Below are 17,998 nucleotides of genomic sequence, written 5' to 3'. Positions count from 1 at the left end.
CCGGCTTTTCTGAGAGTGGAACCCCCTCCGGATTCTGTGATAGTGACGGCGGCCCGCAAACAGCATGCTACCACCCAGTCATCCACAGTCCCACCAGACAGAGTCTAGATGGATTAATTCAGCTGGAAGGAAAGTGTGTGGAACATCGGCGACCTCTATGAAGGCTGCGAGTGCCACGGCTTTGTTGGGACACTACGACCGTGCCCTCTGCGACTCCCTCCAGCAGTTTGCGGAACACTTACCTCGGGAGAAGAGGGAAGATATCCAGGAAGTGTTAAATGAAGGGATACTGGTAGCGAATCAGATTATCAGCGCTGCAGCAGATTCGTCCCTCTTGGCGGCGCATGGCTTTTGCCATGGGATTAACCAACAACGACATGCCTGGCTCCGCCTTACATTATTGAAACCTGACGCACAGCAAAGGGTTGCCAATCTCCCATTCTCTGGCGATACCTTATTTGGGAAGCATGCGGATGATGAAATGGCCCGCATGAAGGCGGAGGCCGAAACACTCACGACTGTGGGTCTAGAAAAGCCAAAAGAGACTAAGCAATCGTACCACCCGTTCCAACGGCGGTTCGGTGGACAGGGCAGAGGACGTGGTCAAGCTTCGGGACAGTCATAGCAACAACAGCAGTTCCGTAAGCCGTTCCAGGAACGCCCGAAGGGCAGAGGCGGCCAACAGTCGGCACCAGCGACCAAAGGCCCGGCCGGGTCTAGGCCCTGAGCGCTTACTTCCCCCGGATCCGTTACCTACTCCGGTAGGGGGAAGCATTACATTTTTTCTGGCAGAGTGGAGAAAAATTACTCAGGACAAGTGGGTGCTGAATATTGTTTGCAATGGATACAGTCTTCGGTTCACCAGCCCGCCTCCAGCGATTCCACCGGTCAGCTCGCAGTTTCAGCTGCGCGAGCTCCAGGCGGAGGCCGATATCCTGTTAAGGAAAAGGGCGATAGAAGACGTACCTCTGTCTCAGAGAGGAAGAGGTCTGTACTCACGGTTCTTTCTAGTTTGCAAGAAGGACAAGAACGAGTTCAGGCCCATCCTGGACTTGCGACAAGCAAACAAGTTGATTCGCAGAGAGCAGTTTGGCATGCTGTCGCATCAGATTTATCCTCAGTTGCAACAGGGAGACTGGCTATGTGCTATAGACCTACAGGATGCGTACTTCCATGTGCCCATTGCACACAAACACAGGCAGTTCCTGCGATTCCAAGTCAGCGCCAATCATTATCAATACACAATACTCCCATTCGGACTAAAGTCTACGCCGAGAACATTCTCGAAGTGCATGGCGGTGGTAGCAGCACACCTGAGGAAGAACAAGGTGTTTGTCTACCCGTACCTGGACGATTGGTTGATCAAGGCCTCCTTCTCGGAAGCGCGAGCACACTTCCAAAAGGCGTGCGTTCTATTGAAAAAGCTGGGGTTACACATCACCATGTCCAAGTATGTCCTGACTCCGGTCCAATGCATACAGTACTTGGGAGCCTCCATCAATACGCTGTCAGCAAGCGTGTCTCCTTCGGAGGAGCGACGATTATCACTCCTTCGGAAGGCTCAGGCTCTTATGACCACTCCATCTACAACAGTCAGGACGGTGTCTTCTCTACTGGGATCGATGGCCTCTTGTATCTTCCTGACTCCACATGCACGACTGCACATGAGACCGATGCAAGAGTGCTTGGAGGGCCAGTGGGATCAGAGGAAAGCATCTTGGGACGACAAGATAGGACTGTCTCTGCATGCCCTTCAGTCGCTGAAGTGGTGGTGTTCAGCGGAGAATCTCCTCAGAGGGGTTCCCTTCCACAAGAGCATTCCCACGCAGACTGTCGTGACGGATGCTTCTCTCCACGGTTGGGGGGCGCACTCCGGAGACCTACAGATTCAAGGAACATGATCCCCGATGGTGGCCACGTATCACATCAATTTCCTGGAACTCAGAGCTGTTCACTTGGCACTGAAGGCCTTTCTTCCGTCCTTTCAGACCAACTCTCTGCTTGTACAGGCGGACAATACGACCACGATGTATTACCTCAACAAGCAGATCACGCACTCTGTCACAGGAGGCGCAGGCGATGTGGCACTGGCTTCTGGCCAGAGGACTGACGATACCGGCTACCCATCTGCCAGGTGTTCAGAATGTTCAGGCGGACGCACTGAGCAGACTGATTCAGGAAAACCACGAATGGGTCATAAACGACGAAGTACTAGGAGAAGTCCTCGCAAGGTGGGGGACTCCAGATGTCGATCTGTTCGCCACCGCCGAAAACAGAAAATGCTGAGACTTCGCCTCCAGGTACTACCAGCGGGGGACGCTGGGGACTGCGTTATGGATCAACTGGTCAAACAGCTTTCTGTACGCTTTCCCACCAATTACCCTGATTCCAGCGGTATTCATCAAGCTGGCCCGGTCCAGGGCTCGGGTGATACTCATTGCACCGGAATGGCCCAGACAGTGGTGGTTCACGGACCTGCTTCACCGGTCTCTACTTTCTCACATACGGCTGCCGTGCAGGCCGGACCTTCTCACGAAGTTCGGGGGGCAGATGTTGCACCCCAACCTCTCGTCTTTGAGTTTGGCGGCATGCTCCTGAGATAGTGCAATATGGCCATTTGAATCTGCCTGAAGATTGTATGGACATACTGAAGGAGTCCAAGAGACCTTCCACTCGGACCTCCTATGCTTACAAGTGGAAGAGGTTCTATATCTGGTGCCAGTCCAAGAACTATGACCTGACGTCGTGCAAGGAAGACGTCATCCTTCCTTACCTTCTACATTTGGCGCAGTCTGGACTTAATGTTCATTCCCTTAAGGTTCATCTTGCTGCTTTTACTGCCTACAGGAAATGCCCTTCACAGACTTCCTTCTTCCAGATCCCTGCGATCAAAGACTTTTTGGAAGGCTTGAAGAAAGTGTTCCCTCCTGTCAGGCTTCCTTCGCCTTCATGGGAATTGAATGTGGTGCTGTCCAGATTGATGAAGGAGCCTTTTGAACCTATTTATAAGGCTTTGTTGCAGCACCTATCCTGGAAGGCGGCGTTCCTCGTGGCCACTACATCGGCCCGCAGGGTGAGTGAAATTCAGGCATTGTGTTGCCAAGAACCTTATACTGTATTTCATGCTGCTAAGGTTGTTATGCGTACTCGCCCTAAATTTCTTCCCAAGGTTATTTCTGATATTCATGTCAACCAGACCATAACGTTGCCTACGTTTTTTCAGAATCCTTCATCTCCAGCGGAAAGGTCTCTTCATTCCCTGGATGTTAGGAGGGTGTTGAAATTTTATCTGGATAAAACCAAAGATATTCGTAGGTCAGACCAATTATGGATCGGTCAGGACGGGTCTTGCTACCTCTAAGCAGTCCAGCAGTGGAGAAGTGTGGCTCAATGCTTAGAGCGGCAGACCTTGATGCAGAACGCTGGCCAGGGACCAGGGTTCGATTCCTGGCTCGGCGGGTTTCGGGCTTAAATTCCTCTGACCTGGTATTCTCGCCTCAGTGCCGATTCTAAGCATGGGTCCCACGCTGCAACTCTGGGCAATAGCTTGCTTAGTCTCCACAAAGGCCCCCTGATACACAAGGGATGCCTGGTTTCACCATGGGATTCCCAGGAGTGGACACCCCACAAGGAAAAGCCAGGAGGGGTTCCCTTGTGGTAGGAGTACAAGCGCCGGGATGCCTCCGGGTCACTGTTCGCGCTATACAAATACGCCACATTTACATTTACATTTACATCTAGGTGGATTGTGTCCTGCATACAGTTGTGTTACCAAAAAGCTAATAAGACCATAGGGGGTAAACCTAAGGCTCATTCCACCAGGGGAGAAGCTGCCACGACAGCTTTACTCCGTAATGTTCCGATTGCAGAGATCTGCAAGGCGGCCACTTGGAAGTCGGTTCATACCTTCGCTAAGCATTACTGTCTAGACACTGATGCCAGGGCAGATGCTCAGGTTGGGCAGGCTTCGCTGCGGAATTTGTTCGCACAATAGTGGTGTTAATTTTCTTCTCTCCACCGCCGCTTTAGTGTGGGGTTGGGCTTGCCATTCTATTCACTAGATTATGACTATAAGATCCCCTACTACAGAAGGAGTAGTTTCTGTCCTGTAACTCAGTTCTGTAGTAGGGGTATCTCTGTTATAGTCATGAGCGCCCGCCCTCCTCCCCGGTGGAGAAAGATATTCATGTAAGGAATGCTACAGGTCTGGCGTGCTACGCCTTCAAAAAGAACTGAAAGTAAAAGGGACCTGCTGTGCATTCTGGGATACTGGAAGAAAGTTCTGGAGAGTTCTCTTAAAGGCACAGTATCCTATTTAAGCCACATAATGGCAGCCTATGGGGCTTGTCTGTCCATGCCTTTCTCTCTATCATTCCAGAGTCTTTTACTGGTAGAGGCAAGTTTCACTATGGAGGAAACTGGGCAGGCTGTGTTGTGTGTGGTTTTGTTTGGTGGAATTTCTAGTTGAAGTACTGGACAGTGTAGCCTGTGGATATAGGCTGCATTATTTGTCTTTAAATTCTCTCTTAAGTGTCTTTGCAGTTCCTGCATGATTTGACAACTTAAGAGATTATTTTTGATTGCCGGGGTCCACGCACATGGGCGGGACTATTCACTAGATTATGACTATAACAGAGATACCCCTACTACAGAACTGGAGTTACAGGACAAACTACTCCTTCATCACCATGGATGCCTCGCAAACGGGATGGGAAGCACACATGGGTAGACGTGGCATCAGAGGTCAGGAAACCAGAAGAATAGACTCCACATTTACATATACTGTAACTAAAGACTGTCCATACAAATACAGACTGACAACATAACAATGTTTTACCTCAATAGACAAGGAGATAAGAAGTATTTTGCACTATCGAAACTGGCACAAGCAACCTGGAGGCGGGCAATAAAAAATAAAACAATAACACTAGTACACCTGCCAGGAGTAGACAATGTGGCAGCGGACAAGCAACCATCGTTCATGAATGGGAGCTAAACCTGAGAGTGATCGAAAGTGTTGCAGGTGTGAGGTGGACCGGTTCGCAATTCCACAGAACACAACATCCAGGCACCCACACCAATATACCCTGGTGAATACCCTGTTGATTGACTTGTCAAAAAATGTGCATGCACTTATCCTTCAATCCCACTTGTAACGTTAGTAATAAACAAATGCAATCAGTTCCACAGTACACTATTCCTAATTGCCTCGCAAAGGATGAGGCAAACATGGCTTTCTGATCCAATAGGATAGCAAGCAAAGACTGCCAATTTCACACCACCTGCTATCCCTGCAGAAGGGAAAAGTTCTAAACCTAGTACCCAACACCCTGAGCTTGGCAGCATTGATTCTGAGGACATAGAAGATAATTTTACGTGGCCAAATGGGAAAGGTCTGTGACTTGGTGCCAAAGGTCTGCCTGTTAAATGATGACTGTGGATATATAATTCATCTACAGATTATTAAACTGACGTATGTCTCGCTTAGGTTCAGCTGGCAACGGCAGTGGCATACACCAGTCAAACAGTTCATCTAAGACAATAGCACCACCAATTTGCGCCCAGTACCCATGTGGAAACTGTATGTGATGCTAATACATCTGATTAGAGACACTTTTGAACAACTCCATAGGGCAAAACCTATATTCTGCACACTAAAAACAGCCTTCCTAATTGCAAATTCAGCACTATGCAGGGTAAGTGAGTTGCAAGCACTTACCACTCCGGAGCCATACTTGCAAATACAGAAGAACAGGTTAGTCATGAGAACCAATCCACATTTGCTACCAAATGTCCGATCACAGTTTCATATGAAACAAACTAACCAAATGCCAAGTTTCTTCCAAGAACCAATGACACGAGCTGAAAGGGTCTTGCACACGTTGGATGTACATGGGACGGTGATGTACTACCTAGAGCAGGTCCTGGAGGGCCGGATCCATGCCAGATTTTTCGGATATCCCCATTGAGATACATGTAGTAATTTAAAAAATCTGGCATGGATCCGGCCCTCCAGGACCGGTTTGGAGACCCCTGACCAAGAGAGCAAAGCCAATCCGAAAAGGAAGCCAGTTCTTTGCACCCTTCTCAGGCTAAAACAAGGGAGTACCAGTAACTAAGGATACCACTGCAAGATAGATAGCTTAGACAATACAAATGTGTCACTAAAAAGTCCACATACAACTGAAATCAAATCCCAGAACACATCACAATGAAGAAAGGAGCCACCATAACCTTCCAAGCAATTGTCCTATTAAGTGATACATATATTAGAGATACCTGGTCATTTAGCAACACGTTCACAAAGCACCATTACATAGATATCCAGGTGAATAAAAAATCACAATTGGGGCAAAAAGTACCACTACGGTGTGGATAACCCAATGTGTGAAAATTACTGTAGATGAATTTATACACATTTAAAGTGTTCAGTGAGCACAAGCATTTGACTCTTAAAGCTGTCATTCCAAACGATGTCCAGATTTGCAGCAGAGGTGCACATTTACTCGGCTATTAAGGTAAATACACTATCCGACAGCAAAGTCACGACTTCTTGACACTGCTCCCAAGACACCTTGGGAGCAGTTCATTAGTGAAAGACTGGCCGAATGTTTGAAGCCACCAGTACACATTTCACTGTGCAGGCTGCAACATGGCCTGCATCTGAAAGGGGGCAGAGATCTTCCTTGAAGGCAAGTGCAGTAAGTGGGTGAGTCTTCCACAAAGCGGATTTGTGGGTACTCCTTGTGACCGACGCTCTTTTTCTCCTTCCAAGGTGCTAATGGACTGTGCACCACATTTACATGGCACACAGTGCACTTCCTAAGCCTTTGCCTCTCTGACTGCTTCTGTAAGAGGATTACCTAATTTCCATTGGGCTCAGCGCACATGTAGCTTCAGCATTAGATGTAGTACAGAAGTGGCCACACAAGTATATGCAACTCCTTCTATAATACCAAACTAACCTGGTGGTACAAAAAGCAGAGACACATGCCCAGTGTTCTCTGGGTGCATGTAGTGTAGTACATCCCTGGTGCCTTCAACTGGCAGAAAGAAATTTTAACAAGTTTGCATCAAGATTTAATTGCCATTCTGTAATGCGACCGAAATTAAAGAAGTGTGGCTTTGTGTGCTCCGCACTTTTTTGGTATTTACCTTGTAAACGTGTAACCTGATACAAATAGACAATTCAAAAGACCGTTGTTAGACCTTACAGCTTTTTGTTTCCCCTGTCTTTTTGCTTGCTGACCTCCTTGTTTTGACTCTGTTTCTGCTGGTTGAGTGTCTCTGCGCACCTTCTCAATGCTGTTCAGTGTTAAAGTGCAAGTGCTCCTATTGTAAATTGTATTATGGATTGGTGTTTCCATGATGGGCATATTTGATTTACTGGTAATTCCCTAATAAAGTGCGCTGAGAGTGCCAGGGCCTGTAAATCAAATGCTGCTAGTGGGCCTGCAGCACTGATTGTGCCATCCACACAAACAGCCTTTCAAATGGTGCTCAGACCTGCCACTGTAGTTCTGCGTGCAGTTTTTACTGCCATGTCAACTTGGCAAGTGCACCCACTTGCCAGGCCCTACCCTTCCCTTTTTATTACATGTGAGTCATCCCTAAGGTAGGCCGAAGGTACCCCCATGGGCAGGGTGTGGTGTACTTGGAAGGTAGGACATGTAGTGGTGTGTGTAACATGACCTGAGAGTGAATTGCGGTGTAATTAATTTTTTGCTATTGAATAGGATAGAATGGGGAATCCTTGGTAACATTTTACAAGTATATCTTATTGGGTCAAGATGAAGAAATGGAGTTTAGTATGCTTGAACTCCGAATGTAGAAATGCATCTTTTATTAAAGATGATTTTTATGTTCCGTGTTTGAAAATACCACTTTTATAAATCATTCTCTTCAGACAGCCACTGGTAAGGGGATTTAAGGTATGCTCTGCCTTTCCTGAATGATTCTGGGCTGGGCAGAATAGACCTGGGCAAGCATTCAGAGTAGTGGGAGGAGATTTCCTTGCACCTGAATGGGCTTGGGCTGCCTTGGACAATGCGGTCTCCACATCCTGCTGGGAAGCTGGTCAGAGAGGACCCAATTGAATTGAGCACCGCCACTCTCTTCCCAAGAGAAGAAAGAGAAACTGAGTACGAGGGAGAGTTTAATATCACACCGTGGTGGAAAGGGCCCTGAAACAGAAAATGTATCCATATATGATTGCATAGGCTCGGGCGTGCAACAGTACTGAATGATCAAGGGAGATTCTAGCGATCTTGTGGTGTAATTATTAGTGGGCAGGAAAACATGCCACCTAGATGAAACTTTATTTTTATTTTTTTATTCACTTTTGTTGATTGGCTCTGGATTTGTGGTAAATGGTTTGAAAGAAAAAAGCCTTGTTTTGATAAGTTATGCTGGAGAGTCGTTCAGACTTTGTCTGGTCTTACTTTCATGGTATAGGCTTGAGCCTTACCTCTGCAACTGCTTGTTTTTTATATTAAGGAGGATTGTGTATCTTGTTGCCTAACTATCATTTCTTTGTGCTCTTGCAGGCTTCTTATCACAGTTGGTGTACAACCGCCCCCTTGAGGAGTGCATTCGAGCCGCACATTATGCTGCAAATGTGGTCATTCGCCGATCAGGTTGCACGCTCCCAGAGAAACCAGACTTCAAATGATACCATAGGCCCTGCTGAGTTGATGACCTCCCCTATTCTTACCAAGCCCATCATACCTGCATTGAAACTTCTGTACTGCTCCTGTGTCTCACACTGCCTTCCTTTCTCACCTGATCTATGCACTGAGCCCAAACACCTCTTACTTGTCTTTCTCGAGATGGCAGGGCCAGGTGGGATGAATTGATCCCTCCCCGCCATCACCTCTCTGACGACAAAGGATCACTGCTCCCATCACCCTTATAGGTGATGCATTGTACGAAACTCTCCAGTAAAGTGTTGGTCTGTGTTCGTTCGTTCTTTTGTTCCAAGTCATTGTTCTCCTTCAAGCATGGTCAATGAGATAAATGTATTTGGTGCTTTTGTGTCCTAGTCCCGTTTACTCCCCATTGATGTAAACCGGATTTACATTAACTCAGTCTACAGTTTACCTATTAAAGGACAAATTTACAGTGCATAAAGCTGAAAATGAGGTACAGAATTATTTATGCAGGCTACTTTTGCCAGGAAATGCCAAACAGGATCATAAACGCACAATTTCATACACTTATCGTGTACTTTGAGGTAATTGGGAAAACATGCCTTCTGTGTTTTTTTTTATTGCTGTTTTTGAACCAGAAACTCAATTTCTGTAGCAAACGAATTCATGACTTTACTGTGTAATTTGATACTGACAAATAAAAGAAAATAAGTTGTCATACTTTCTTGTGTTATGATGTAGACTACCCCCTTGGCACCCTTTTGTTCCAGACACCAGATGAAGCAATATCAACTGGACCAGAGCTGGCTTAAAACAATTACATTTGGAGTTGCACGTTGCTGCTTGAAAATTGCTGATTTTTCCTGCAATGTTTACAAATGTGCTGACTGCAAAAACAAGTCTGCCAGAAGAGTATGCTGGAAATGTATTTTAGTGTTTAACAAATGTGTAATCTATTTTATCATTGCACAAATCGTGAATGCTATTCCCATTACAGTACACCGCAACATTGATTCTGTAGACGTGTCGAGGGATTTGTACAGTTTTTTTTAAAAACAGATTTAATTGCGTTTTTTGCAAATACAGTATTGAGCATATACAAGCAGTCGTAGTACATTTATGTTAATTTTTTAAGCACAGTATATTATACAGTGTTATTCTGCATTTTATGCTACAAGTAATGTGCGTTTGTGAGCTTATTACAGGCATAATTTCTGCAGTTGGTAAGAACTCCTCGAGGACTATCTTTGAACATGCCCGAAGGACCCACATCTGAGGTTATAGCTCTGTTATTGTACACCCTTCTCAACCAAACAACCCTCATCCCTCCCTTGGAAATAACTATCGGGGCAGCCTCTCTACTAACCCTTTGTGTAAGGGACCGCAGGCGGGCCCTCGCCTGTCTCTGGCATTGAGTATGCACATTTTGTAAGCATCCACTTTGTGGCATTGTAATGTTGTAAGGTGGTCAGGTACATTATATAAGCCTTGCCTTCATCTTCTCCCATCTTGGTTACTTTTCTCTTCGCTGTGTGTCACAGGATGTAGCTAATTTACGGGTGTTGCCGTGTGTGTAGTGTCTGCACGTTTGTGGGGTTCATCCTAGTCCAGAGCTTTGAAGGATTCCAGTAATGCATTCCAGGATATGGCAATTGGTACTTTGCGTAACCCTCGCTTTTCGTCCATTCGTATTGTCCGCTTTCTGCCAGGCCCCAGAGTTCTAGATCCTCGCTTCAAGCAGTCAAGGTTGGTGGTCTTGCTGATTTACATCGGCGCGTGATGAGACGTTTTGCTGATATGAGCGCTAGATCTGAAAGCCTTGCCTGCACTTTGTACCCCTTAGGGCGTGGGTAAAGTCCTAGTAGACACTCCTACCATAGTCCTTGTGTGCCCACCCACCACCTCACGTACCGAGCATGCTATTTGGGCCCAATATGAAGATAATGCGGGGCAAGACCACATCATATGGATGAAGTCAGCATTTTGTTCCATGCATCTAGGGCAGTTTGCCGCCGCTGCAAGGAACATTGCATGCAGTTGGTACGGTGTAAGGTAAGCTCTTTGGGTTATGTATTGTATGAATTTAAAACGTGAATCGCAGGAGACAACCTTGAGGTAGGCAAGGATAGGCGCCCAGTCTTGATCTGTGAGGACTTCCCCCTATAGCTGCTTGACGTATCATATTATACTGGCATTTAGTAGAAACAGTGCATTAGTGAGACCCTGTTCATGAATGAAATTGGCATGACTCAGTAGAGAACCCTCACTGAGTAATGCTTCAACAGTAGTCACTCCCTCTCTTTCCTATTTAGTACGCTGTTGCCGCGTTATCACTCCTGTAGGGGTAGGAAGTCCCAGCAGTGGAATATTAGGCACATTGGGTAATGTAGGTGCTCTATATTTTAATGCCAGTTTCCAGTAATATAGTGCCACCTTAAGCAATGGGGGGTTGTGGCTAGAGTGGACCTCCTGGGACAACAAAGGGGTGTGTAGTGCACCTCACGCAATCCTTGCAGGTGTGCATGCAATCTCCTGCAAATTGCGCCCTGCTAACCAGCATGCAAGCCATTGTAGTTGACTGTCCATACAATAGGCCCTGAAATCTGGGTCCGCCAGAGTCTGCTGGAAGTTGGAGCTTTCTTAAGCTGACTCTGCGCCTCCATGCACCCCATATTAGTTCGTAATATGGAATACAAGAGTTTAAAAACTGTCGGGGCAGAATTCACTACTGGGAGAGTAGTAAAATAGCGAACCCGTGGAAACACGACCATTTTCGCTATAGCCATGCGTCCTTATACCGATAACGGGAGTGATCATAAGAACGCTCTCTGGGATCGCAGGGAAGCAATTACTTTCTGTATATTTCCATCTAGGGTGTCTTGTGTTCTTTATATTCATACTCCTAGGTATTTGAAGGCATCTGAGGATACCTTCAACTCCTATCCTCCAAAGTGGACTGTTCTGAGTGGCGTGTTTTTCCGAAAGGGGAAGGCGAGGGATTTATCAAAATATATGGCTAGGCCAGCAAGCTTGTAGAATTAAGTGAAGATTTGGGTGACCATATGGAACCCGCATTGCAGATCTCTAACATATAGTAAAATATAGTCGTGTACAGGGAATAGGACATGTGTCGTCTACCCAATTGGTATACCCCACTCCCCTGCATCATTGTGTAGTTTTTGCGCTAAAGGTTATAAGGCAAGCACGAATTGTATGGGAGACAATGGCATACCTGTTGTGTACCCCTTTGTATCATGTATGGGCTTAAAATGTTTGTCCCTGTACGGACTCGTGCTGTCTGAGAGGTGTATAATAGCTACACCCACTTCAGAAACTGATCTGGGATCTTACATTTTTGGAGAGCTGCCAGCATATATGTCCAGCATAGGGTGTCAATATTGGCGTAAATCTAGGGAAAGGCATCCTGCATTAGGAAGATGCTCTGGGATATTGAGGGATGTGCTCCGGCCAGGTATGAACCCACATTGGTCTGTGTGTATCAGTTTCGTGAGGAGACGGAGAAGGCGGCCTGCTAGGACCTTACTCAGTATCTTGTATTCAGTATTTAAAAGGGATGTGGGCCTGTATGCTGTTATGTCAGTGCGGTCTCTTCCTGGTTTTGGCAGGGAAGTGATGAGGGCTTGGAGTGTAGTCGGGGTCAGGGCTCCGCCTTCCAGTGCCGCTTTTCGAGTTGGAGCACCAATTGTTTGACATATGCTGCATAAAATTCTATGGGAATGCCATCTAATCCCGAGGTTTTAATTCGTGGGAGGTCTTCAATCGCTTCCTGAATTTCTGCATCGTGGTCTGTGATCTAAGCGCCTCCTGTTCCGTTGCAGTTAGAGTGGGCAGCTGTACTGCCTGGATGAAGTTGTGTATTGCTCAAGAGTTTGCTACCTGGGGAACTTTGTATAAGTTTTCATAATAATTCTCGGAAGGTCTAATTTATTTCCAGTTGAGTAGTGACAGAAGCATGCAGTGGGGTACGGATATCTAGTATGGGCGCTTGTTAAAGGTTATCTGTGGTTAGTGTGCACCCACTAGGACTCTTAATAACATATGTAACGAACATCCCAATACAAGTCCAACCTAAGAAATGTGATCGACCAAACATACACCTTCAATGGCAACCAATTTAAAACCGTACATGCATTTGCTGGGGGGGGGGGTTACTAGACTTGCCGCGATCATCTTTGTTTCCTTGCCTGCTGTGCAGTCATGCCTTGGATATGGGGGAGGAGGGCTCACCCAGGTCCAGGACCAGCTCATCAACCCCATATTAGAATATCACTGTGTACTAGTAGAGACAGTCCATCTACACAATGTAATTGTAGTTGGCAGTTTGGCCATTCTTTGGCTTGCAGTGTCGGCAACACACACCATTAAGTGCTGGTTCGGGAGGCCTGCACTATTAAGTTCGAGTTAAGATATGTTTGTCATCCTAGACTGGACTACGGAAACACCCTCTACGCTATAACCACAGCCAAGCTACAGAAAAGACTCCAACGCATCCAGAACGCCTCTGCCCGACTCATCCTGGACATCCTCCGACGCAGCCACATCTCCGGCCACCTGAGGGACCTGCACTGGCTCCCCGTCAACAAGAGGATCACGTTCAGGCTCCTCACCCACGCACACAAGTCTCTCCACGACCTGGGCCCCAAGTACCTCAATGACCGCCTGACCTTCTACACGCCCACCCACTAGCTACGGTCTACTAGCCTCGCCCTCGCCGCCGTACCACGCATCCGAAGAGCCACCGCCGGAGGCAGATCCTTCTCCTACCTGGCGGCCAAGACATGGAACTCCCTCCCCATCCACCTTCGGCTGACCCGGGACCTCCACACCTTCAGGACACAACTCAAGACCTTGCTGTTCGAGCAGTAGCGGACCCCTTCCCCCAAGCGCCTTGAGACCCTTCCGGGTGAGTAGCGCGCTATACAAGTGTTGTGATTGATTGATAGTATCTCTGGTGCCGTTTGGATGTTACCGATGGGAACAAAGTTAGGCCACTGCCAGAGTCAGTGAGTGTTGCCCCATCTGAAGATGTGTCCCCTCTGTTGTGGTCTGCAGAGTTTCTCAGTTTAATTGCCAGCTGGTGCACCGCTCGTCTGCTCGCCATTTTCTGTTCCGGACTTGTGCGGGTTGCGTGGTGTTTACTTTAACAGCGGGGGTTGGGCGCCAGCGGTTGCCTATGTTCTTCCATATTTGCGAGATCCAGAAACGTGGTCTCGATCCAGGACCATGCTGCCTCCACATCGTCACAGAAATAACTATCACTTTTGTGTGTAATCTTGAGACGGGCCGGGAAGAGTAGAGCATATTTCAAGTTGAGTTGCTGCCGGTGTTTTTTAACTCCGATGTATGATGGATGCCCTTTGATGTACTTGTATGGTGTAGGCTGGGAATAAAGAAATTCTGGTTTTCTTGTACAGTATGGGTGTATTTTCTCGGCCTTACACAGCAGCATATATCAGTCTTTGTAATTTAAAATCTTGACAACTATCTCGGTTGGTGGTGCTCCCGGCGTACGGCTCACTGTGGGAACCCTGTGTGCCCTTTCGACCCTGAACATACCAGTCAGACCCTCTGTGGCCGCGGTATTGCGTAACCATGGGTTAGATGAAGTGTGTGGAGTTATTTCCTTAGCTATTCTCGAATATGCCTCTTATTCGTAGATTATTTCTTTGTGCGCGTCTTTCTGCTTCTACCCGGTTTTGCAATTCTTCCACTTGCTCTTGGGAGCTTAGTGACCGCCTCTTTTTGCTCTTTACGCCAGTGCGGGGTGTCAGACAGCATCTTGGAGTGCAGCTGTACTTTCTCTGACAGTTTCTTTTAGTCAGCCCTCCGCAAATTGACATTGGTAGTAAGGGTGCCCAGTATTTGCTCCAGTACCACCCTTTACTCCCTAATTGCCTTGAGGATGATGTCTACTTTATGAGGGGGTTGTAAATCCAGTGATGGGGTGTCATGTTAATCTTCCAATAAGATAGAGGAGTCGTTTGTATTATTTGTAGACACCACTCCTGAATGGCCTTGGTCTACTTGTTTTCCTTTGATCTGGCTCATTTTGTGGCTGTGGAACCCCCTGTAGGGACTGTTGGCTCAGATTCTATGGGAGTGTTGTGATCCGTCCCCTGTTTTTCTCTACTGAGGCTATCTGTGTTGACGTTGGGGATGGGATGGGGTGGGGGGTGGGGGATGGGGGGGTGAGATCTGTGGTACTCGCCAGCTCCTCAGCCAAGTGCTGTGGTCTGAATAATCTTTCCTCTGCAGCCGTTCAGTGGAATCAGTGGGTTTCTACTTATGAACTGTCTACTGCTATAGTCTTGTATGTAGGAGTTTGACTGCTGGGTTATGGTGTGCCTCTCGCATGGATAACCATGTGCAATGCCTTTTTGCGTTTGGACAATTATGTCCGCTATTAGGCTACATACAGCGTCTTTTCTGCTGACTTAGCGCCCTCCCCTAAAGAAAAAATTGAGGGTTTCAGCCTCAAGTGCTCAGAGCTACCAGTCTTCCCCAGGATCTTATTGTGGTCGCCAGGGGGTCCAGTAGTGTGGCTGATGGTGGATGGCTGGGGGTGTTTTTTGCTATGGTTTCTCCCTTCCCCTCCGTCTCTGCTGGGGTGAGGCCAATATTTCTATCCCTTCTTCTGTCGTTTTAATCCAGGGGACCCCCTGCTAGTATTATGACTAGCTGAGGCCAACCACCAGTAGTCCCACCTATCCAGTCCTGGAGGGGTCCCACCACATTCAGACTCGCCTAGTGTATCGTGTTTTTTGTCAGCAGCCGCCGAGGCCAGAAGCGGCAGCTGTGGTGTAACTCAGGCTCACTGAGCCGGGGAGTCCTCACCAACCTGGTTTTCTATTCAACCCTATCAGCCCCCAGGCCAGGCGCCCGCAGGCAACCAATCTACGTGTAGCTCTCACAGCATGCAGGCCTCCGGCCGATTGTCCTCATTGCCGCACAGCCACAGGAAATGGGACATCTGTGTCTGCACTCCCACTTCAGTACAGCACGAGTCGCTTCCAGTCCGGCATTTGCTCAGCTCACGGAAATCACATCAGCCAGCCCCGTCGTGCACCACCACGGGAATCACGCTTCAGGCCTCACCTACGGCACACTCACTGCGGGGCTCTCACCATCACTCAGCCCGCAACGACCACAGTCTGGAGTCAGCGTTTCTCCACAAAAACAACCGGTCAGTAGCTCTTCTGCTAATTAGTGTTTCTCCAATGTATGCCTGGCCCCTCTCTGCAGCATCAAGAGGCTGTTGCTTCCCCTTTCTGGCAGACACAGCTCCGATCGGATTCTGCGCAGGCTGGAAGCCAGCCCTCAGCAACGGCAGAGCACACCGCCAGGTTGCCACCGTGTCTGCGGCATAGTTGTTTGCCAGTATTTTGGTGGATGGGTGCTTAAACAATGCAATTCAGTGGGTTATGTGGCCCGACCCAGGAGCCGCACAGTTATGAATTGCCTTCTTTTGTAGGAGGCTACGCCCAAGGTATTTGTACAGTTATCATACTTGAGTGTACAAATGAGCTACTATATTGATCCTGTGCCTGACCTTTTAGGGTGGTCAAGGGAGATTTAAAAGCTTGTTACCTCTCTGACCAGGGCCTCTCCCACTCAGCCTTTGTGGGTATCTCGCCTCCTAGTGACGGGACCTGGGAAGACTTCTGATAGACGTTTAGCCAAAGTATTACTCACATTGCATTACATAGACCTGATTCCTTCCTCTATACGGATGCACATTTCTGTCAGTTATGTTTTTTCCACCTGTTTGTGTGTGGATTGAAACCTGTTTTTCGCTTGCTTAAGAATGAATTACTGTTCACAACTTCTCACTTTTTTTAGTCCGTCAGTAGCCTATAACTTTTGATTTTACGAAGATGTGTGTGTATATGTGTGTGTGTGTGTGTATATGTATATATATATATATATATATATATATATATATATATATATATACACATATCTCAACATTTGTCTGTTTTGGAATCTCCTCGAATCGACCTACGGACATAGCAGAACAGCAGGGGATTTATTAAATTGTTAGTTTATTACATAAACATCACCATCGGTTGCGGACACACAAGACCAACGCGTTTCAGTCATAACCTTCAACAGGTTTTTAGTTTCACACTTGCAGAGAGTGCTTTTGAAGGGACAGGTCCTATTTCTCCTTCACCGTTAGCACAGTAATGAATAGACGTCTGCTTTTCTTACAGTTCTAAAAACAAACATTGTGATCTTTCGGTTTTCATATCACATTCGAGGAATATTGCTACCTAAAAACTGACAATCCAATCATGGCAACCATATACTTTTTACCAAAGGTTCACAAATCCCTCAAATGCCCTCCAGGAAGACCGATTGTGAGTTCAATAGGATCACTACTGGAATCCACATCAAGATTCATAGACATTTTCCTTATGAACTACGTAACAGCCTTACCATCTTTTCTGAGGGCTACAATGGATTTCTTACACAAAATCTCTGAAAGTGAATGGAGACCAACTTACTTAATGGCAACCATTGATGTTGCCTCGCTCTACACCTCAATTCGCCACGAGGATGGCGTAAGGGTGGTCAGGAATGTATTAAAAACACGATCCGTGAACCTGCTGGAACATACGACAATGTTACTAGACATGCTTCTTTACTGCCTGACACATAATGCTTTCCTGTTTCTGGGGGGGTGTACCTCCAAAAACAAGGGACTGCAATGGGGACATCATTTGCGCCCACTTACGTGAATCTCCTGATGGGAGCATGGGAAAGCGAGGTAGTGAGGAAAGACCAAGAGAATCTGGAAGGGCCTAGAATAAAACTTTGGTGTTTTATAAACTACTTGTTTGTCATATGGGACGGAAATGCGAACTCACAAAACTTTCATTGGGTCTCTAGAAAATAATGATTATAACCTACACTTCACCTCAACAATCAGTTCTAGGACTTTGATCTTCCTAGATATGGAAATATCAGTGAAGGACAACAAATTGTGCTCCAAGATCCACAGGAAACCGACTGCATGTAATAGCATCTTACACGTGAATAGTGGACATCCTGTAAGATTGAAATGGAGCATTCCATATGGCCAAATGTTACGAGCAAAAAGAAACTGCTCTGAACAGGAAGATCTGGTAGAAGAAATCAACAAAATGAGTACAAGGTTTCTTGAAAGGGGATACCCTGAAGAAGTAATATCCTCTGCAAGAACCAGAATGTATATGAAGAACAGAACTGATCTACTGGTTCCAAAGAACAAAAGGCCAGATAACATCATGGATCCTGAAACCAATCATGAGAATGAAGTAACTAGACTCATTATGGATTTTGACATC

General features: G+C 46.8%; 1 protein-coding gene across 4 annotated transcripts in view; it reads left to right on the top strand.

The window, feature by feature from the left end:
• The window catches only part of ADK (adenosine kinase), a 723,202-nt gene extending 713,834 nt beyond the window's left edge, over window positions 1-9,368 (top strand). For all 4 annotated transcript variants that reach the window (XM_086921819.1, XM_086921818.1, XM_086921821.1 and 1 more), the window contains one exon: window positions 8,547-9,368. In XM_086921819.1, coding sequence (XP_086777945.1) covers window positions 8,547-8,671 — 125 coding nt within the window. In that variant the 3' untranslated portion in view covers window positions 8,672-9,368. The remainder of the gene's footprint in view (window positions 1-8,546) is intronic.
• Window positions 9,369-17,998: the final 8,630 nt, after the last annotated feature.

The sequence above is a fragment of the Lissotriton vulgaris genome, chromosome 5 (assembly GCF_964263255.1).
Source record: "Lissotriton vulgaris chromosome 5, aLisVul1.2, whole genome shotgun sequence".
In the NCBI taxonomy this organism is placed as follows: domain Eukaryota; kingdom Metazoa; phylum Chordata; class Amphibia; order Caudata; family Salamandridae; genus Lissotriton; species Lissotriton vulgaris.
This window is presented reverse-complemented; position numbering and strand designations above follow the sequence as displayed.